The following is a 23124-nucleotide window of genomic DNA, read 5'->3' as shown; positions in this document are numbered from 1 at the left end:
GGATCAAAAAATCTAACACCTGTGGGAAATAATTTTGAATCTTTGTGGTTGGAAGCATCAGAATATATGGATATAAATGCGCATTTTTCTAATTCTTTTGCAATTGTGAAAACGAATATGGTGAATAAACATTACAAATAATTGCTTCGGTTTTTGTCCTTGCACATGCGTATTTATTGTCGTATAATGTTTTGATCACTTGCGACGTACAATCCATTGATCTGAAACTTTGATTGTGGTTTATGGCGTGGAAAGCAAATAGCCCTTCCGCTAATGCCTGCTGTTTTTCCGTGTTGCCAAAGCTAGCACTGTGAAAAAACTGTTCCATTTTAGACGAGGAAGCGGCATTATTAAAAAATCTTTTGTGCTTCTTTGTCGCTAGATGTTTAGTAATATCGTTTTTTCCACCATGTGCGACCGAAAATTCAGCATTGCATTTACCACACCGTACCATATAGTCTATTTTGGTACTTTTAATAAATGGAAATTCTCTGCTTAGCTCTTCATTAAATTTGCATCCTCTTTTTTTACTCATCTTTTATTTTGTGGGTAAATACAAGAAATAAATAAAAAAATTTACTACATAGGCTAAAAAAGAGTATTAAATTTTACCTTATTGACAGTTACTTTGTGGCGACTATTGCTCTACCTTTGTCAATCAAATAATGAGTCAAACCGAGTCCGCACTTATCTGAATTAAGCCGAGACGTAAAGACAATGATCGCACACCACCAAGTAAATCTAACTCAGTACATTGCCTGCATACTCTTACTCTGCACGCATTTTATGTGTCTTTTATGTATTTTTTATTTCTTTATATTCACCATAATACTTAATAAATAATAGGAATACATTTTTACAGTACATTTAAAATAAGAAATACAGATATTTTCTAAAAAGCGGGACATTTTTAAAAATCGGCGGGACGCGAGACAGTCCACCAAAAAGCGGGACTGTCCCGCCAAAATCGGGACGTGTGGTCACTTTAGCTTAGACGCTTTTATTTTAAGGGCACCAATATCAATAGTTTATTCATTAAATTAGACAAAATTATAAAGGAGAAATTGGCACGCAAAAGCGAGCAAGTAGTGGAGATCTCTTTTTTTTTTTTTTGAAGGAAAAAAACCCCATTTACAATTGTATTTTAAACATATCGGTTTTCTAAGAGATACGTCGGAAAATCGTTCCCATTGCAAACATATAATGAAGAAAACTTGACAAATCTTTTGATTTTTTTTATTTAATAAATATGTAAATTTTTTATTTAATTATTATATTTTAAAATCGCATTTTTAACTTATTTTTGAATAAATGATAGCAATCTTTAAGAATATGTTATATATTTTCTTTAAGAATATATTATTTATATATTTGATACATATAAGACAACAAAAACAAANTTTTATTTAATAAATATGTAAATTTTTTATTTAATTATTATATTTTAAAATCGCATTTTTAACTTATTTTTGAATAAATGATAGCAATCTTTAAGAATATGTTATATATTTTCTTTAAGAATATATTATTTATATATTTGATATATATAAGACAACAAAACAAAACACACACAACAAAATATGTGTAATATATACAATGTTAGAAATTTTGTACCATGATATCGTTCAAATCTGCAGCTACTTTAATACGATGCTGAAATGGTCCATACTATTGTATTTCAATCGTAAACTTGACAACACCATACAACATGAACGGAAACATGTTTCAGTTTAGATCCTCATTAAGGAGACAGCAATTTCGCACCGTATAATGAATCAACGTAGAATTAATTTTACTAAGAATGTAAGAAAAGCCATATTTTGAAAAAAAAAAGAAAAAAAAAGAAGTAATTTACACTCGAATTAAGCCAAAATTTCAGAGATGTTTAACCAAAATCGATTATTGGATTTCTGAAGTTAAATTTTAGTTGGACTCTACATACAGATTCATCATTAGAAATATGCTAAAGTTAATTATTTTCATGTTATTGTTAGTAAAAAGAATAAATAATCTCTTTTCCCCAAAAAGTCTTCATGATTATCTCGAACAAACACTATAGTAAAAACGTAGTACATTTCTATAAATATATTTTAGGGTACTTTTTAAAATGGAATATAAAAGCTAAGTTTAAATATGCTTAAACATTCCAAGACAATGACTTTATTTATAACAGCATCAAACGTTTGAAATAAAATTAACGAAGACAATGTTTGCATATAAAGCTTATAGCATTATATTATCTGAAATTTTTATCTCTAAAATTTTCAAAACATTTTTAAAAGAGATTTCTAACCATATCATCTAAAAGAAATTATAAAAAAAGGAAAACAAGAAGCTTCACGCAGAGGTACTTCAAGGGAGAAAAAAAAGAAATTTTTTGAAAAAAAGTCAGAATATTGGACATCTATAAGTGACGTCATCGTAGGTAAATCATAACCTCATAACATATGTCGATTCAGAAGCCAATTAGGTCCGACACACACGCGTGACGTCGTTTACAGGTATCCAATTAAATCTGATTTAAATCACATGGTTAGGCCTAATCACTTCACTCTTTTTCGAGTTGTAAGTACCCAATGGAAGCACGAGACACGATTTAAATGATACCATTAGATGACAGACATCAAATTAATTGGCAACATATGAGAAAGAAAACGATAATTAAATACAGAAAAAATACCCCTTAGAATTAAGTTATTCTTTTTCTTTTCATGAACGATATTATAGAACAAAAAATTAAATATAGGCGGACTCACAAATTCACTACATAGGCGGAAGAGTCGCTAAGATACGCAGTTTTGTTAGTCAACATAACACTGGAACTGGATCGATTCCAATTAGATAATGATGAACGACAGCTTTTAAGATAAAAGATATCTTTTTTATAACATATCCTGAGACTTGAAGTGCTTTATCCAAAAGACGGGCTTTGTATGCATGGTGGCATTTAAAATGAGAGATTCTAACTGTGGTAGCTTCAATCTTCATTCCTTATCTTTTGTTTCGATTGTGTTAGAAGATATCAAAGATAGCCGCTGGTTTCACTGCAAAGCTATAAACGATTGGTATTTGTACATGATTAGAATAGGCAAAATTGACAGATGTAAATAATCTGTCTTCGCTTTTAATGGATATCTTACTTTTCACACTTAGATATGAGGGGGGGGGGCTGCAGAAAGTTAAAGAACAAAGAAAAGTTTTCAGGCCATAATCAGAATTCATATCTGTTACGAATTATGATATTGTAATTTTGCATTTAAAAAAATAATAAGGCGATAAACATGTTTACCAATTTAAAACATAGTGCTCCATTTATATATGTCCATGAGCAATTTTAGAGTTATTATAATGAATTGTACATATAATGGTGTATAAATTAGTTGAAATGAAAATTCCGCACTATGAAAGAATCCTTCAAATCAGAAAGTGGGAGCAAAATATAATGATTTCGAATCATTGAATAATACCATTGATCTAAAAGAACAACCAATTGTTAAAAGAAAAGAAAAGAAAAAATGCATTAAGAGGTTTGGAGGTTTCACTACAAACACTGTGGGGTGAATTCAGAGAAATCTCCTTTTAATCTCACCATAAACTGGCTCACCAAATCAAAAATGTTAAAGTAATGAGCTTTTATGAATCAGAAGCTACATAGCTAAAATGTAGTTACGTATTATATAAAACATAATTTTGAAAACAAAATTTTTTCTCTCACTAAATTAGGAATTGTTAATATTTGAAAATATAAAACAGAGTGCACAGAAAAAAATTGAGAAAATGGCGCAGATTTTTTTTATATTTAAAGAGATCACGTACGTATGTTCTGAAGTAATTAAGTAAACGTAGTTTGGTGAGTTAGCTCAGAACATATATATTTGAGCGTGCGGAATCTTTGAGCGAGATTAGTTATATATATTAGAAATATTTACCACTTCACGTAGTATCCGACTCGTATGTTTCGTTTAGCGTAGTTATTACAAACAACCTCTGTTCTCAATAGAGTGTATGCAGTAACTAGGTAGGCGAATGCGCGAAATTTCTAGTATACATCGTAAAATGATTTTAAAGGCTCTAAGAGATTGCCCAACTTAATGCCCAAGCCACGGATCGCACAAAATATTTCACAAAAATAATACTTCGCATATTTTTAAATATTATAATCTTAATTATCGATAATCATAAAAATCAAATATGTTTTAACAACTCATGCGCTTCTTTGGAACATATAGTTCGTAAGACATAGTGTCTTTGGCAATTTAACTAAGCTGTATTAACAAAAACATAGCATAGCATAATATTTCGTTATGTATCTATAAATAGTAAAAAGAAGGAAAAAAAAGAAAGAAAGAAAAAGAACTGAAAAAGGTGTGAGCGTAGATTAGAAGAGAGCTTGTACCAGATGGTAAAATTTTTTATTCAGTGTTTTGTCTTTTTTTCTTTTCTTAACACAATGCGAAACTTTACTTCTGTATTTTCCAGAGAATTGCACGTCAATAGCGATGATTTAAAACGATAAATTAATGAATAAAACAGAAGGCTATGTTGCACAAAAAAGTAAAATATGAGATTATTAGGTGAAATCGAGAATCTTACCGAAGGCGGCGCAGGTCTTATCGTGTACACATTCAAAGCTTTACTCAAGTTGATAACATTAATCTATGATAAGATGTATCTGTTTAAAAGTGTGAACAGCTTAAATCACCATTAAAGATATCATTAATTTTAATGAGTATTTGATACTGAGATACATCTTAATAAAGGATTTAGAATGAGAAAAAATATCTTCAAGAATCTCACAATATTGATATCTGGTGAAAGATCAAGTAATCCTTCAAGTGTGTTTTGGGTTTTTAAATCATTATCTGCTCTCATTTTTTTATATCTACTTCCTACAACTGATTTTCATTAAAAAGTAAGACTTAATCAAGAGAAAAAAAAGAATACGCGATAAAATTATAACTTTGAATTTAAAAGGTCTCTAAATCCTAGTTCATCTTATTGTGGATTCATCATCAACCATTACCAATCCATTGCTGAATAAGGCATCCTCCAAAATTTTTCAAAAATTTAGACCTGCTGATCTTGCCCACCCATTTTCATTCTGCAGAATTTTTTCTTCTAAAATTTTCTTTTAAATTACATTTGAGAGACTTGTTTATGGCTTATGGTCACTTTTTTGGACAATTCATGTCATACGGATTTTAGCTCAAGGTGATGTAAATCTAGTGATTGTTAGTCCTTCGATAGTTTTATGACCAGCGTAGTATGTCTCTAACGACTTGCCTCTCTATGAAATCAAAAACATCTGTTTCTTGTCTCATTAATATCACTTCGGTCTTTTCTCATACACTGAGTAAAACATTTTTCTATACACTTTTGCGCTAGTATTATTCTATTATTCAGTTACCTGTATAATATTTTCTATTCTGAATTGTGTTACAGTATTTATTAACATGAAAAAGCTACACCAGAGAGAACGTTCTTTCTATAGTTTAAGTGCTAGAGAAAGGATGACTTATGGCTGCGGTTATATAATCAAGAGTAGAAAGTCTAACAAAACCATTAAAAATATAGTGGATTGGAATTTCTCTAGATCTAGGTTACAATGGCAAGGATATAAACTGAACAATAGGATGAATTATTTTTCTTCTAGGTACATTTTACATGATCGAAGCACGAGCTCCAAAACATACAAAATAATAAAATTTAAAAATTTATCCGTTATCATTATAAAATTTTTTGCGAAGGGTTCGTTTTTACGATAAAATATTTTGAGAAGGGTCCGTTTTTACAATAAAATATTTTGCGAAGGGTCCGTTTTTACGATAAAATATTTTGCGAAGGGTCCATTTTTACGATAAAATATTTAGAGAAGGGTCCGTTTTTACGATTAAAATATTTTGGGAAGGGTCTGTTAAAGTTAAAAAATTTATGAAGGGGTTTGTGAAACTTTTCTGATTCATAGAAAAACATTGAAATAATAAACTTTTTATAAGACTTTTTAACTAAGACAAGCGAATTTTTTTAAAATTCTAACTATTATCACAAGCGCGAGTGCTATGATAACTTAATTTTGACTGGAAAAGCCTTAAAAAGAAGAATCAATGAAGGATACGCAATAAGTCTAAAAGCTCACGGAGTGTTAACGCACTCACTGCTCCTAGGTTTGCATACTAATGAAATAAATTCACGAAAGAAAAAAAAAGAACAGAACGAACCGTAAAAAATGAGGGTTCAATGTTTTCCCCTGACCCAAATGCATTTTGCGAACACTTTTATGAAAGCGGAACCGGTGAGTGTGTGTGTAGAAAGGGTTGGGAAAAGAGAATTTAAATTAGGTATTTCTTTAGCTCAGTTGAAGTTCAGGAATAGAATCAGATTTGCATTTTACTTTCCCGATAATTTTGGTAGTCTAGAGAATTAATTAAAGACTTGTTTTAGTTCATCGATAAATAGTTTAAACTAAGCTACGATGCATTTAACTCTATATGTTAACAGCTTAATTCTTATAAAAATGTCATTTAGAATTCCATAAATAAGCGCATGCGTTAAAAAAAAGTGGTGCACATACATAAGCAATGTTTAGGCAATTCCAAATAGAAAAAAATATTATATATAATAAAATATTGATTTATGCATTAAAAAAGTTTAATTGGTTGATTCAGAATAATTTTAACTTTATTTTTATATAGTCGTTAGGTATGTTTCATAAAATAAGTATGCTTATTATTAAACTTTAATAGTTTTAATACTTTTTATTACCAGGGGTCTGTTTAGAAGAAATTTGGGTCCGTTTTCACAAAATATCTTTTCATAAAAACCGACCCTTCAGAAAATAGTTTATCTTTTACTTCATTATTGCTTTGTTAATCGAATATACCCCTCTCAGATCAGAAAACAAGAAAGATGTAATCGAATTAAGTTTTGTCTTCGGCAAACGATTCTTCCATTATTCGTCTGAAATTATTATTCTGCGTTCAGCAGTATAGGCTAAATACCAAATATTTGTATGTTGCATCTCTAAAATAGTAGCAGCAATTGCTGTTTATTTTTTAAAATTTAATTTTTTTAATTATAATTTTACAGTGTTGAGCATAAATCTTGTATGTCTTTACAATTTAAAAACTCCTTGAAAAAGGTTTTTTGCAATGACGGACCCTATTTGCACAAATTCACAAAAGCAGACCTTGGTTGAAAGAATGTGACTTAACGTTATTTTATATTCACAAATTACGAGTAATTTTTTCACAATTTTACAAAAACGGACATTTCACAAAATTTTTGGACAGACTCTTGATTACTATTTTAAAAAAGGGGGATAGAGGAAGCATTTGGATGCTATTAAATTGAAATGTTATTCAGGGTAAATCCGTTTTTTTTCTTTTCCCCGCACCGTATGTAGTATAAAAGCGTAATCAGTGTGCCGCCACTTTTTAGCATTTATAATCTCCAAATCAGAATTCAGAATCCACAATTAAAACATATGTGTTTTTCTCCAAAGATATAGATAAAACGTATTTCGCATCCAATTAATTAATTACTTTTTTTATTTTATCCAAGACCCACAATTAAGATTTTTGACACACAGGAAGAGTGCCTAACGACAATTCCCAACATAATTAAAAAATTTACACAGTGAAAATTTAAAATTCAAATTGTCATTAAGAATCAGATTACATTTAGGTATGCAGCGGATTCAGGATATAATGGCCACTACCAGGAATATCGACCGACAAATCTGTAAAGTACGCTATCATTAATTACATGTGTTTTGCAAGAGAAAACGAACAATTGAAAAGACGGTAATGTTCCTTTCCGGTCTTTCAAATCTGGACTTCATGGACCGTGTAAAAAATATCCCCACATCAAATTTCACAAGTATTTCCCGACAATTTTTGAAAAGATAGAAAGAAAGAAAGAAAAGTGCTTGTGAAAAAATTTTTATGCAAAGAAAGTGAAATCTTTCCTTTTTTTGAGAAATTACAAACACGAAGTAATTTTTGACGAAATTATAATTTTTTGGCAGCATTATGTTTAAAAAATTAGAATTTTCTTTCATTTCTTTAGCGATTCTCACAAGTATCTATTAAGTGTAAAAAAAAAAAAGTTTTAAATTTCTTAATACAAGGAAACTTAAAGATGGAGGCAATTTTCGCAAGCAGATGTGATACTAAGATAAAACAAAATGCCTAGTCATGACTTGATGATGAAAGTGAAAATTGGGCGATAAATCCCAACTAAGAATTTGTACAGAAATTCTAAGAAATTGTCTGAAACTAAGGATTATTCATCAAAATGTATGAAATCATTTTTCTGATTTCAGTAGAAATTATGAAGCAGATTTGAAATAATAAAAAACGTAACTAATGTATGCCTTAATTTAAATTGATTAAGATTAAAAGAATCAATAATAACAAAGAGATAGATTATTTTCATGTTGTATTTTTCCAGGGAAAATTGTTTTTAATATTCTTAATAAAACTATTCTAAGAAAGTGTTAAAAAGTAAGTTAACTGTTACAATATGACACATTGATAAATCGTGATATAAAAAGTTGTGTGACTTTCCAAATACTGGTAACGATAAGGTTTTGCGTTAAAAAACATTATAAAAATCCTTTTTTTTTTTTTTGGTTAAATAAAAAACCAAGAAGCATAGCATAAAACTAATCCAGTAACTAGCAAGCATATAGCTAATGCATATAGCATTCAAAATAATTCCATTATTTTGAACAGGACAGATGTTTAACTCTTCTCATACATTATCTTATAAGGTCAAGAACATAGATATAGCCTTATCAGATAAAAATAACGAAGAGCCTTGATTGAATTATTTATGATAATTATTTTCATTTACATTTTAATACGAAAATATTAAAATAAGTTAGCGTTGTTGCAATTTTATTGATTTCTTAAAAATATTATAGAAAAACGAAACCTTTGCGAAGAAGATAAATTTGAAAATGATCCCTGAAATAAAAACCTGTTAATAAATGTCAATAAGTGAAATAGCATTAGAGTGAGTGATTTTTTAAAATATAAAGATACATTTTAAAAATGCATCTTTAAGTTTACTTTAATTTATTTTGAATTAAGATTGTGAACAATTTTCATTTATAATTTACCTAATTACAAAATTATTTTTTAAAATTTTTTTTTTTTACAATTCGCAAAAAAAAAAAAAAAAAAAAAAAAAAAAAAAAANAAAAAAGAAAAAAAAAAAAGAAAAGAAATGTAACTAATATTTGAAAACTTTTTTTTACAATAAATGTCAGTAATTAATCTAGAAAGGTCCTTCCCCCCCCCCTTCTTCCTTCCTTTTATTCCCTTCTATTTTTTTTTCTTTTTTTCTTTTTTAAGATATTGCAGAAAATTTCATAACTTTGAGAAAAAGGGGTTTCGTATTTGCGAAAGATCAGTACGACGGGAACTGGTTTAAATGAAAATCTTAAAATACAGTGATTTGTTCAAGCATTTTGAGAAATATCTGTATTTTTGTGAAAAATATACGAAGAATTTTGTGAATCGTGTTCCTTTCGGTCAGATTTTAGTAAACTCAACTGTGACACGTATTTAAAATTACGTGGATAATTTTGTTATGTTACTAACTCCGATACTAAATACGGCTTTAGTTCTTGTTCGACTTTAACCAGTTTACTTTAAAAAAAAAAAAGAAGAAGAAAAATACACAAAAACATATCTTAATGGGTAGTTTCATAAAAGAAACAATGCAACTTCTTCAACAATGCAATGTGAATATAAGGTCCTGTTTTTTTGAAAAAAATGTTTTTTTTTCTTTCAAGAAGTTTTAAAATTATGTATTTAAAGATGTCAAATTAGGGGTCGGGATAGCCTGGTTGGTTGGGAGTTCCAACCCCTCCGGCCGAATACTCCCGGAGTAGTAAATGGTGACTGGTGCACGTTAAATCTGTCGGATTACAAGTCCTCCAAGTTCCCATAACAAATCAATACCTCTGGGGGTACTGAATTGAGGATTGCTCATTCTCTGGTTTAGGTGGAAATTATGCTCTGCGGATGAATGACTGGGCTCACCCTTTAAAATGGAATGTGACGTGTGTGCGGCTGAAGTCGTAATCTTCATGGCCATAGATGGGGCCATTGAAAAACAAGAAACGTATGCTCTGCCTAAAAATTTGCTTGGTTTCACCAAGCAGGCTTGCTGGTATGGCACGCAGCATTTTAAGATCAAAAATATTGTGAATGATTCGTTTTGAGGATAAAATATTTCGTAAAAAGTTCTTTTTTACGATAAAATAATTTGTAAAGTTCCCAGTAGCATAAATGAAAGACTGACTAAAGGAACATTTTATAAATAAATAATTTGACGCTTGGATTAGAAATTTTGTATTTTTTTGTGTAAATGAATGAACTAACATAACTTATAATTTAATTAAAATAATCGACACATTTGAAATAGGATTTTTTTTTTTTTAAAGCAGAATCAACGTAATTTGGAGGAGGTCCTTTTGGAGGAGGAGCTGTAAACTAGTACGGTCGTGAAGGGAAATTTTTATGGAGAAATTACAAAATAATTCAAAGATCAATTAATTCTATCCAAAATAATTAATAACAAGCTATTCTTCTAATTACGATTTTCTGTACAGTCGAAATTAACTATGTTACAGATATATATATATATGTATATTTCGATTTTTCAAACGAATGAAGCTATTTCATGAATATTAACTCAACAAATCAACACAATTAGTCAACACATCAAAATTGGTTTAAAAAAAAAAACATTTAGAATTATTATAAAAATTTACTGATAAATAATGTAAGTAATTTTTTGACTTCCAGACAAAGATACTGTAGATTAGAAGCTTCGTAATGTTATGTTTTACTACTTAGAAGAGCCAAGTGCCAATGATGCCAGGGTCAAGAATAACATATAGGGTGTCTCAAAAATATCTTTCCAATTTAGAAACGCAATGACAATCGAAATGAATTGGAAAGAAATATAGACAAATTTTGAAGCTGTCAAATGTCTTAGCAACAAGTAAATTTTTGTGGGGTAGACTTTTATTTATTTTTTCTCCTTTTGGCATGTTATGCTTGTAAGCACTGAGGATCTTTTCATTTAGTTTGGAATACGTAGATATATTTTTATCTACGTATCCCGCGATTCAGTTATTGTAATGTCACAGATTTACGTGTAAGAACAAACACGGTAAAGCATTACCTTGAATAACTTTAGTTCAGCAAGTCAATATTTTTGGTTCGAAGGGTTAACCTCAAATAAGCTAATTATATAATTAGTTCTAAATGTTATTTAGGAACGAAATCAAATACAAAAACGTATAATCCTAAAAAAAGAAGAAAAAAAATTTAATTAGACGGTTTTAGATTTTTGACTCTCGAAATATGAGGGGCAGTCGTAATCTGGAATATGGATAGGAATATGATTGTAGAGAGGAATATGGATAGGAGAGAGATTGAACATATGATCTCTTCAATACTAATTTCACCATATCTTTAAAACTTTTTAAGCGAACGAATTCGGTACTTTTTGCACACAATAATAATAATTAAAAAAAAACTAGACTATATAAAAGATATACCACGTAAAAACTTACTTTTTATAATTATTTATTACTTCATAATATTTGATAAAATTTTNCACATCAAAATTAATTAAATAAAAAAAAAAACTAATTTTAAAATTACTATAAAAATTTACTGAAAAATAATGCAAGTAATTTTTTGACTTTCAGACAAAGACACAGTAGATAAGAAGCTTCATAATGTTATGTTTTACTTCTAAGATGAGCCAAGCGGCAATGATGCCAGGGTCAAGAATAACATACAGGGTGTCTCAAAATTATCTTTCCAACTTAGAAGCGCAAAGACAATCGAAATGAATTGGAAAGAAAGATAGACAAATTTTGAAGCTGTCAAATATCTTAGCAACAAGTAAATTTTTGTGGGGCAGATTTTTATTTATTTATTCTCCTTTTGGCATGTTATGCTTGTAAGCACTGAGGATCTTTTCATTTAGTTTGGAATACGTAGATATATTTTTATCTACGTATCCCGCGATTCAGTAATTGTAATACCACAGATATGTAAGAACAAACACGGTAAAGCATTACCTTGTAACTTTTGTTCAGCAAGTCAATATTTTTGTTTCGAAGGGTTAACCTCAAATAAGCTAATTATATAATTAGTTCGAAATGTTATTTAGGAACGAAATCAGACACAAAAACGTATAATCCTAAAAAAAGAAAAAAAAATTTAATTAGACGGTTTTAGATTTTTGACTCTCGAAATATGAGGGGCAGTCGTAATCTGGAATATGGATAGGAATATGATTGTAGAGAGGAATATGGATAGGAGAGAGATTGAACATATGATCTCTTCAATACTAATTTCACCATATCTTTAAAACTTTTTAAGCGATCGAATTCGGTACTTTTTGCACACAATAATAATAATTAAAAAAAAACTAGACTATATAAAAGATATACCACGTAAAAACTTACTTTTTATAATTATTTATTACTTCATAATATTTGATAAAATTTTTTTTTTGCATTGTAAGGGTTAAAAAAAAAATGTACATCCTTATGAGCTACGCAATTTTAAAGGAAAACATACAAAATTTGAGCGAAAACAGCTTCTGAGATCCTAGTTTTCAAAATAAACAAACATAAAAGGAAATATATTGTAAATGAAATAAGTGAAAACTAAAGAAGCTAATAATTTAAAGCCCACTTTCACAATGATTATACACAATGGTTTTAATTTCTCAAGAGCTATTTGACCAATTGAGTTCAAATTTAGTACCCTGAGAGGAGAATATTTTTTGTTTCACCTCAGATAAATACATCAAGAGTAAATAACAGATAATACTACTATATAAAATAAATATTTTATACTTACGATTTCTCGGTCCAACGAGGGAGGGGGTGGTTCTCCAGGGTTTCTTTGGCACAGGTGAGAAGGGGCGAAGGGTATACAAACATCGTGGAAACATCCCAGGCATTCTGTAGGAGAACCAAGAGCAATATGATTGTTGGGCATAACACTGGGCAGCTTTTTTAAGTCTATTAAATTAATATCATTGTCCACTGTATCTTCGGGGGTGGGAGGCCGATGCATTCGGGGCCTGATAACAGCAGTGGTAGTATTGCTGTTAATATCACCGGCCGGTGCTTGATCGCGCATTTTGATATTTGAGCTATCTACTATACACATCGGTTAATATTTAAAATTTTTGTTTAAATTTATATAACTAATAAATTTTTAATACATAAGAGAAAATATCACAGGTTTACCGACATCAATTTATATGTATCGGCAATTTGAAAGAAGACCGGCTTTGAAAGCCTGAAATTAGTCTTCACGAAGCAACTCGTTGCTTAGATACGCGAGCTAGTGAGTGAATTATTAGGAGAGAGCTCAATCGAGATGAATTCTGTGTCACATTCAATCCTTGGCGAGGTTACATCAGTTTCGGAGAAAAGCGCCAACGACTGTATCTCGCCAATTACATCGGCAGCGATCGCTCTCTGTTGCCAGGGCCGTGATTCATAGATTTGTCAAGGCCTTAGTGGGATTTGCAAGGACAATATCGGGAGACTTATACATTAGGAAATAAAATTATTGAACCAGACATATTACGAAATAAAGAAATTTTTTTTTCCAGCGTCTAAAATGGTTGACAAATGATGCAGGCTATCATATTAATTGGTAACAGATAGATATATTTTGCAAATGGTGCACAGTAATAATCCACTAATATCAATTAAATTTGTTTAAAGAAAGAAAATAACCATTTTATTTTTCTTAAAATAAACAGACAAAAATGGGAATTTAATAAGAATCAAATAAGTGAAAACTAAAGAAGCTAATAGTTTAAAACACACTTTCATAATGGTTCCAAACATGCGTTACAGCATGCATATTTACGTAGATATAATTTATACATATTTATTAAAGAAAATAATGGCGGCATAAATCAAAATAAATTCTTAAAAGTTACATAGATTGAAATTTAAAATTTTTTTTGTACTAAATTAAATTTTATTTGTTGAAAATTTGAAATAATCATTTATTAGTCATCGTTAAGCAGTAGTATTAGTTTATTTTAGTTTCTTCCATTGAGTCCAGATTCTTCATTTCTACCCGACGAAATGCCTAACTTACTGGTGAATTATTAATCAACAACATACTAAATAAGGTGCACATAAGGAATCCAGATTTGAGATGTCAGCGTTAGGCGGACAAGGCATAAAAGCCTCATTTACAAAGGCGTTACTTATTACATAAATTGATATTTAAATAATATTAATAGACATCAAGAAATTTTGTGAGCATTAGTCAAATTTAGTGAACAAGAAAAGTTCTTTTCTGACCTTCAATGCTATAAAAAAATTTTCAGAATTAATGAAGGTCATCAAATATAATGCTGAAATTATTTATAATTAATGACAAGAGATGTCGAGTCGATTTTAGGTTCAAGGTTCCAAAACGATTACTAACTTTCATAATTGTGGAATTACATGATTTGCCATTAATAAGGGGACACGATGCAGGAGACAAAAAAAAAAAGATAGTCCATATTTATTGTACCGTGTGTTCTAAAGACAACAGTCGATTTGAAAAATTTATTGATTTCAAATGATTTAAGACATATATGTACGATTAGCTGCGTTTTTTTTTTAGAAAATATTTGAAAATTAGTTACTAAATTCGTCAAGAGATGGGGCTGCAAAAAAACTATTTTTTTAGGTATTTTTTTATTGAACAATTGCATAAATTATTTATAATGAAAAGTATTTCGTATATAATTGAGTATCTCATTTTCTAAACAACTGAACTATTAATGCCGTAAATTTATAAAATAATATCTTTCTCTTCTTTTATTTATTTATTATTATTATTTTTTAATGGCATGGCAAAACTATTTGTGCGATTATATCGACCATCGATAAATATACTCAAATCAAATTGATGAAAATAGAAAGCAATTACAAGAAAAGGATCAGGGAGGAGTTGTTGGTTGTCAGGTTGGAGTAGCAAAGATTTTATAGTTTTTAACTAAAGCAACTCAAGTAGCTCAGAACTTGTTTTATACTAATTTTATGACACGGCTGCATAGAAAAGACAGAAACTTGCAAGCTTCTGCAAATTCGAGAAAAAACACGTTTATACATCATGAAACGTTTACTACATCATGATCTAACTTTGTAGAACGAAGGATACACAATATTTCTACCATATACTATTTAGAAATTACAGGGCAAGAGAAAGGGTAGAAACTTGCAAGTTTTTAACGCGTATTCGATTCATTTAATAATTATCCGAACGTAATTAGATACTTTTAACAAAAATACTTAATATACAAAGTTAGACTTGAAGTTGAATGAAAGAAACTTTAAATACTAATTTTAATACAATTATATTATACTCTGAGGGTCTTAATTTTTTTTCATAAGTTAATATTAATAAAACGGGTTAAGTATTTCAATTTAATTTAAAAAAATTTTAAAAAAAATATCTAGTTGAAAAAGAATTCTTTGTATATCATCACTAAGTCAAAACACAGTATGAGTAATTATTGAAATTTAAAACAATTGTAGATTGTTTTTATCATTTTATTACATACCATGAAAATTTATTTCCGGAAACTTTAATTAATTCTTAGATATAAATAAATTTTTAAAAAAATATAATTTCATTTGAACAAATAGAAGCAAAGTATCAGAAATAACTCCAGAATGCTAAAAGGAAATAAATGTTTTTACTTATATTAATGGTTATTCAAGAACAAACTTCTTACTAAGGAAATCACAAGTTAAAGATCTATAAAACAAGCATCAGATCTTTAGGTACGTATGACAGGGAAACTCGGACTCTAACAAATAAAGAAGAATCTAAACTATTTATTTTCGAAAGGAAAATTTTGAGAAGCATTTTCAGACCAATTAAAGTAAAATACAAAGTGAGAATAAGAAGCAATAGTGAACATGGCTATAATAGTGATCAGACGAGAAAACATACTCAGATTAATTAAATCTAGATGTTTGGCATGGTAGGGGGGCATGGAAAGATTAAATAATAGAAATTCAAAAAAACTTTTAAAATATTAAACCTTAGTATTCGATACCAAGGGAAAGACCGAAAATGAGATGGCTGGACGAGACAACCTAAGATTTAACAAACTTGAAGGTGAAAAACTTGAAATTGAAAATCAAAAATAGGTAAATTAGGAACAATATTGTTCGGCAGGTAAAGTTTCACAACGTGCTGTAGGGCTATATAAGTAAGTAAATATTTAATTAGATTAAAGTTTGGCTCAATGGCCCGAATAGAAACAGTTGTTAAAATCATATATAATTACTAATCCCCTCAATGCTTTTTTTTTTCTTCTCCAGAGGTTTTTTCTCAGCCTACCTTCGTGAATGATGCATTAAAATTCATTCTTTGTTATACAGTAATATACCAAATGGTGGGGCCTGTAAATAACAACTCGCAACGTTGCAAATAATAAAATAATGGCCACAAAAAAGCGACCGGTTTTTATCGTTTTTTTCCTTTTTCGTATTGAATTTTCTTGAACGGTCAAGTGAGTATGCTTAACTAAACTTTGTCATAGATTTATATTATATTTATTGTTGAATTAACTTTTTTGAGATGTAGATTAATTCTATGATTTTTTTAAAAAAATATTATTTTATCCAAACAAAAAAAGAAAGCAAAAAGTGGCTATTAAATGAATAGGACCTATCGGTCTTGATCAACGACTCATTAGGTTTGAAGAAAAAGTGGCCACTGGCAATTAATGGAAATTTTAAATTTTCAGGTCTAGCAAATGGTAATTTACTTTAAAACAAATAAAAAAACACATAATTATCTATTGATTCATATTAATTTCAAATATTAATTTGATAAATAAATATTGAGTTTATAAAACTTCTCATTTATTAAAAGTCATTCTAACAGATTTGTTATAAAATTCATTCATTGTAATCATTTCACTGACGTCAAGTGACAAGACCCACAAGTCCCTTGTGATTGATTGATTCATAATCATTGTTTATTTCAAATATATGAAATCCATCTTGATTGACAAGTTCCGCGAAAAAACATGAAAAGTAATGTGTATATAATGGGATAAAAATTTAAAAGCAAGTGATACATTTCATATCTAAAGAGATATCATTTGATTATCTATCCAAATTTAGAAGTAATGGAGATATTTAAAAGAATCACTGAGTCCACCAGTTTCCTTATCTATATAAAAAAGAATTCTTAATAATAATTATAAAAAAAAAGGTTTAAAAGGTAAAACTACTAACAAATTTTTAAAAGTTCATTTATGGTTAACAAAATGAGTAAAAACTAAAAACATACTTTTATTTTTTAATTTTAAACTAGTTTTAAAGTAAATTGAAAATAGTCGATATATTGACACCGTGCACAAACTTTGCTGTTTTTGCTCGAGTTTAACTTACGTGAATTCACCATTTCGCAGTTCTACATTAATCTCCGATTGATGTAGAATCTGTCGCAAGTACATTTTTTGTCATGAACCTGGAGTCGAGAAATTTTCGATCCTATCAGCTCAGCTCCCAGAGAATGAGCTAAAGCTCCAGCTTCACTAAAGCTCCGGTGATTTTACTTTATATTTATGTGCGCTTTTAATTTTAAGATTCTAGCTATATATATATCTATATATGTACTTCTCTTACACGGCGACAAAAAAAAAGCCTCATTACAACTCCCCGAATGGCAACGCTAGAAAATCGACCAATGATTGCCGCTATAAATGTCACACGCCAAATCTAGCGGAGGTGGTTCAACATATAGCGCTTTTAAAAACGGAAACTGAAATAACCCTAAGCTAGGCAGAAGTGAGTAGTCTTTGTCGATAGATCTCTATTTTAGTATTTTGTCGAAAGCGCTTTTTTTCACGAATTTATNACTCTGATTATTATGCAACATTGTTAATTGCAAATATTTTGCTTATCGTACACACTATTTTAAAATTTTAATCTTAATAATTGTCAGAAAAGTTTTACATTTCCTACTTTCGTTTCTATACTATACTTTTCGCTCTACACCTTTGCTCTGATTCTTCTTCTTTAAACTCCGAAAACTTGCAACCTGAGTTATTCACCAGCCTTCCATAGCGTGTGGAAATGTATTTTGCTTTGATTTGCCTCTCTCAGCCGCTGCAGTGTCTTTAGTTTTTTTTCCAAACTTTATTTTTTCCTTTCACCTATATTTAATATTTTTTCGTTGACAACTTAAACGCTTTCTGTTTCAATTCACCCTTGATTCACGTTTGGCAAGTCTTGAGAGTGGGAGCCCATTTTTGAGAGCTGGAAACATGTCGACTTTTATAAAAATCTTCATATTTTTTGAACAAATGAACTTTTATATCATAATGCATGACTTTAAGTGTTTAATAAAATATTTAAAGTTTCACTATCTTCGTATAATATGTTGTTAAACTATAATTTATATTAAGTCTTTTGTGTCGTTGACATTTTTAAGCGGTCATTTTAAGACGATACTACAACACAGAAGGCTTAGATAAAATTTCAAGAAAATAATTCAATTAATGAATAATCCAACTAATATACGAACAATTTCAAATTTTTAAGTCAAATATTATATCACGATGTTCTTGGATTAAGTTTAATGATATTCATTAATTAAAAAGAATTAAGTGTTCATCATGACACAACTAACTACACAGAGAACGCGAATGTTAATAACAGGAAAATAATTAACACTTGTAAAAAGTTTGAAAACTGGATGCATTTTTAAATGAATATGTTGGTGCTATTAAATGGTGTCAATTTTTTAAATCCATTCTGTTGCATGACATTAATTGGAAGACTTAATGGACGAAACCAAACAATTTGCCTTCAACCAGTTATTTTTTTTCAGACTTCGTAAAAACGAGTTTGGGTTATCAATTCCAACATAAATTTATTGGCATTTCAGATTAAACAGTTTTTCAAACTAGCACTTCTAAATTTTTTTGTAACTCATATTAGTACGGATAAAAATATATTTTAGTGAAAAATAGCTTTGATTGTGGTGAATTTTGGCTATCATGAGTTCGCCTCCTGCAACAGCATGATACCAATTAATACTGAATAGAGTTAATCATAATTTTGATTGGATGTACTATTATTAAAAACGTGTTTTGTTTAATCTAATAATGTAAAGCCGCCGGCTAGGACGAAAAATAATAATTACTAAATTAGACATATTTTACCTTTATTAATCGTGTTCGCATATGTCTCTCAGTTTTGTTCATGATTTTTTAGTCTTGTTCTGTATTAATTTATTGATTGTTTACTTTTTTTCCTTCCCGTTCGCAGAAGGGGAATTCAGCTAGTTCAGAATGTGTTACTTAGCGTAAATGAGATTCCTTGTGATATGCGCAATAACAAATACAAATAGATTTGAAAATTAGGAGAAAATAGAAAGACCCTAAATCTGAAAGGATAACGTAAAGCATAAATTCCTTAAACATGTATCGCCAATAATAAACGAAATGGTGCAATAGTGTTTGATTTATTAGTACCATAAGAATGAAGCATTTATAGCTAGGTAAATAAAGGGAAAATGATATTCGAACTAATGCTAGTGGCATCAAAAGTAATTTAGTGTTGCAATTCCAAGAAAAAGCACCATCTTTTACTTTGAAATACATAAGCTCACGTGTTATAGCGGATGGTAATTAATATAGCTCAGAAGCGCGTGTTTCTTTATTAGAATATAACGTGCTAAACTGCCAAAGTCGCAAAAAGCTTTCCTAAAAACACATTAAGTCTAACCAGGGTTCCCACTCAATTTCAGAAAAAAAAATTCCCTGACTTTTCCAGGTATAGCAGGTAAATTTTAATGAAAAATTAGACCATATTTTTATCAGAAAACTTTTATTCCTTAATTTGTAATGAGAATTTTAATTATTCTGTGTAAAAAGATATTATTAAATGAGGAAGGGAGCATTTCAGTTTGACTAAAACGTGAAATTTTTAAAACTAATAATTGTAATAGGTATTAGAATTATTTAACTCGAATCTAAATAAGTGATTACTGTTATTGACAAATTTTAAAACAGGTTATGATATAGGAATATTCCAGGTTTTTGTAAAAAAAATTTCAGCTTTCCCTGACTATTCCCCGATTTTTAGAGTTAAAATAAAATTCTCTTTTGGAGATCGCTCCAAATTACATAAACTTTTGAGAAGTTTATGGTTTAACGGTTATTAATTATTTAACTGTTGCTTTTTGATTGATTCAATTCATATCTTTAATTGAAAATTTTAAATATTTATTTCAGAAAATTGAAATAACAATAAAAAAAAAAGTCAAAATCTTCTTTAAGTATTTTTTAATACTAAAATACAGTTCACGATTTTTACAAACTTAGAGAACATATCTACTGAATGTGGTTTGATCCTTCTATTTCATATGCATCAATCAAATTCTCAATTTCTAAATGTATATTTATAGGAACTCTTGTTTTGATGATAAAGTGACAAAAAATATTGTCGATGCAGAATTGGAAAACTATTTGTATTAAAATGAAAAGTCTACTTTAAAAATATTTGATTTCGACACAAAATCGTTTATATATAACTAAAAGGGAAGGAAAGAATATCTCCACTCTTTTCTTAAGATGAAAAACGATTAAACTTTTCAAATTTGCTTTCGAACGACATCAATTTGGAGTTTGGTCATTTGGAGTCCACCAAGTGGAACAGTTTAGAGAGAATTTCAAAAGATCCGTGTGAGGTAACTGACACAATAGTTAATCTTTGGTACTTAAAATATTAATTTTCATAAACATACTATAACAATAATTGCCTATTCTTTTGTGCTTATTTTACTGAATACTAAATGCTTGCTGGTTTTTATTTTTATTAAAAGAAATGGAAGTATTTTTTTAAACAGAATTCCAATATAAATTTTTTGAAAATTCTTTGCTTCATTTTCAAATTAAAAAAAAAACATTTAAAACGAATTTTTTTTTTTTATAATAATAAACAAAAAATCTATCAATAAATAAATAAAACAAACTAAGTTCAATCTTAAGATTTGATTACAAGGAGACAGCAACAGTAAAATTTAGAAATGGAAATTAAAAGATGACTACGTGCAGTACGTCACTGAGTTTGACGTTTGTCGTAACTTCGATAGCAATACTTCCGTAATCTTCTTTTTACTCATAGGATTTTAATTGAATGAAACTAACCTTCCGAGCATGTCAAATTAAACAAATGTTTACTATGTCAACATTGGATTGTGGTAACATGTGCTCAGTAAGACAATTTTTATATTTTTATTAACAGTCAGCAACAGAGAAATCAGCATTGAACAGGATCGTTCAACGTTTTTATTCAATAATTAATATTTTATTCAATATTCTGTCTCGTTAAGTTGGAAATTTTTTAGGTTGAAAATCTTTCTCGTTAAGTTGAAAATTCTCGTAAGTTGACTCGTTAGGTTGAAAGTTCTCGTTAAATAAAACAGTTTGTGGTCACTAAGATTGATTGATTTAGAAAATTGATGAAAATCACATTTAGTACATATCATCCGGTAAAAAAAATAACATATTTTTACTCTTGGGAATTTATCAGAAAAGTTTTTCAAGAAAAATGGTGCTTAGACAGGGTGTGCGAAAAGTATGAAAACGCTCAAACACCAAGCAAAATACGCATATACAAATTCATATTTTCAAAAAATGTATTCAATAACCCCAAAAAAAAAGGTGAGTACGGGGCCATTCAAATATTACATGAGCAATCTTATGAGGGGCGGAGTATGAGAAATGCTTTTGTAAAACATTGAAATTCCCATATTTTCAAACTTTTCTTAAAAACAAAATTAAAAAATGCAACAGAAACTTTACAAGTGAAAAAATTTCAATTGTGAAATAAAAGTTGAATTCGTGAAAAGAAAAAATATAAAAACAAATTTCTTTGAAGAATTTTAGAGGTCAAGCGTTTTGAACACAAGATTCTTAAAGAATAGTCGGCTCAAAATTTCAGGAGAGGAATAAAAACGTGAACTTTTTTATGGGGTTTTGTGAATTTATTATTTTTGCTGACAAGGGAGCCAAAAATTAACTTACGTAACATTTGATCTACCTATCTCCCTCTATCTGTCTCTATATATATGTATATAAGTATATGGGTGTGTGTTACTGAGAATGACCGAAATTGGTGGTTGTTGACATCCATAGGTGAATGTAGACGATCCCATAGTCGCTTTGGTAAATGTCCGAAATATATTAGGTCTAGTTAAGTGCTACTGTCCGGTATACATTTGCCTGATATGCCCTAAAGCAATGTTTTTTAAAGGTCAAGTGCCACTGCCCAGTATGCATTTAACTGACCCTCTGAACATTGATGTTTCTCCTAATCTATATCCTCAGCAAATATTAAAATATCGAATAAATATAATAATATCAACGAACAAATTAATATCAAATCAGATACAGCAAATATTTCGAACATTCACCAAAGCTATTATGTGATTGTTGACGTTCACCGGTGAAAGTCGACATTCTCTTGATTTCGGTCATTCACGGTAACATCATGTAACATGCTTTTATATATAATATAATCTAAGTATCTTAATTTTTCGACCTGCCATGTATTTCCTGGCTGGAGATAACTTTGATAATAGATATGGAGATAATATTTTGAACTCCGACAAAAAAAAAAACTTGATCCATATCATTTTGCGATTACAGCGCCTCTTGTGAACCTAATGCAAAAATTGTACATCGAATCGAGGCACTTTTTTCTGGAAAATTAAAATCTAAAAAAAAAGTTGTTTCTGTTAAGATTTGAAATTTTTCCTTTCCCCGATAGTGTGAGGTTAGGGGTCGAGTTTAATATCACTGGTGTAATGTTTCACAAAGGGAATTTTTTGATTTTTGAGTCGATGCGTATTTATTTGACAATTACCAGACTTTCTGGAAACCCAGTACTGTTTGTCTAAGATAGGTACTCTGACCGCCAAGTCTGCGGCAGTCTGGTGCTATGGAAACAAGAAGAGGGCATTTTAGGGAGGGTGGCTTCGATGAAGAGGTCTCCTTTTCTTTCGCCGAAACCAGTCCTAAAGA

The 23124-nt window shown here is 29.4% G+C and overlaps 1 protein-coding gene across 3 annotated transcripts in view; it reads right to left on the bottom strand.

Annotated features, from left to right (window-relative positions):
• LOC107439742 (phosphatidylinositol 3-kinase regulatory subunit alpha) overlaps positions 1–23124 on the bottom strand; it is a 99038-nt gene that overhangs the window by 22514 nt on the left and 53400 nt on the right. For all 3 annotated transcript variants that reach the window (XM_043044325.2, XM_043044326.2, XM_043044328.2), the window contains exon 5: positions 12903–13006. In XM_043044325.2, the coding sequence (XP_042900259.1) occupies positions 12903–13006 (104 nt within the window). The remainder of the gene's footprint in view (positions 1–12902; positions 13007–23124) is intronic.

Source organism: Parasteatoda tepidariorum, chromosome 1 (genome assembly GCF_043381705.1).
Source record: "Parasteatoda tepidariorum isolate YZ-2023 chromosome 1, CAS_Ptep_4.0, whole genome shotgun sequence".
Classification (NCBI taxonomy): Eukaryota; Metazoa; Arthropoda; class Arachnida; order Araneae; family Theridiidae; genus Parasteatoda; species Parasteatoda tepidariorum.
The sequence above is the reverse complement of the archived record's forward strand: the minus strand, read 5'-3'. Positions and strand labels throughout refer to the sequence as shown.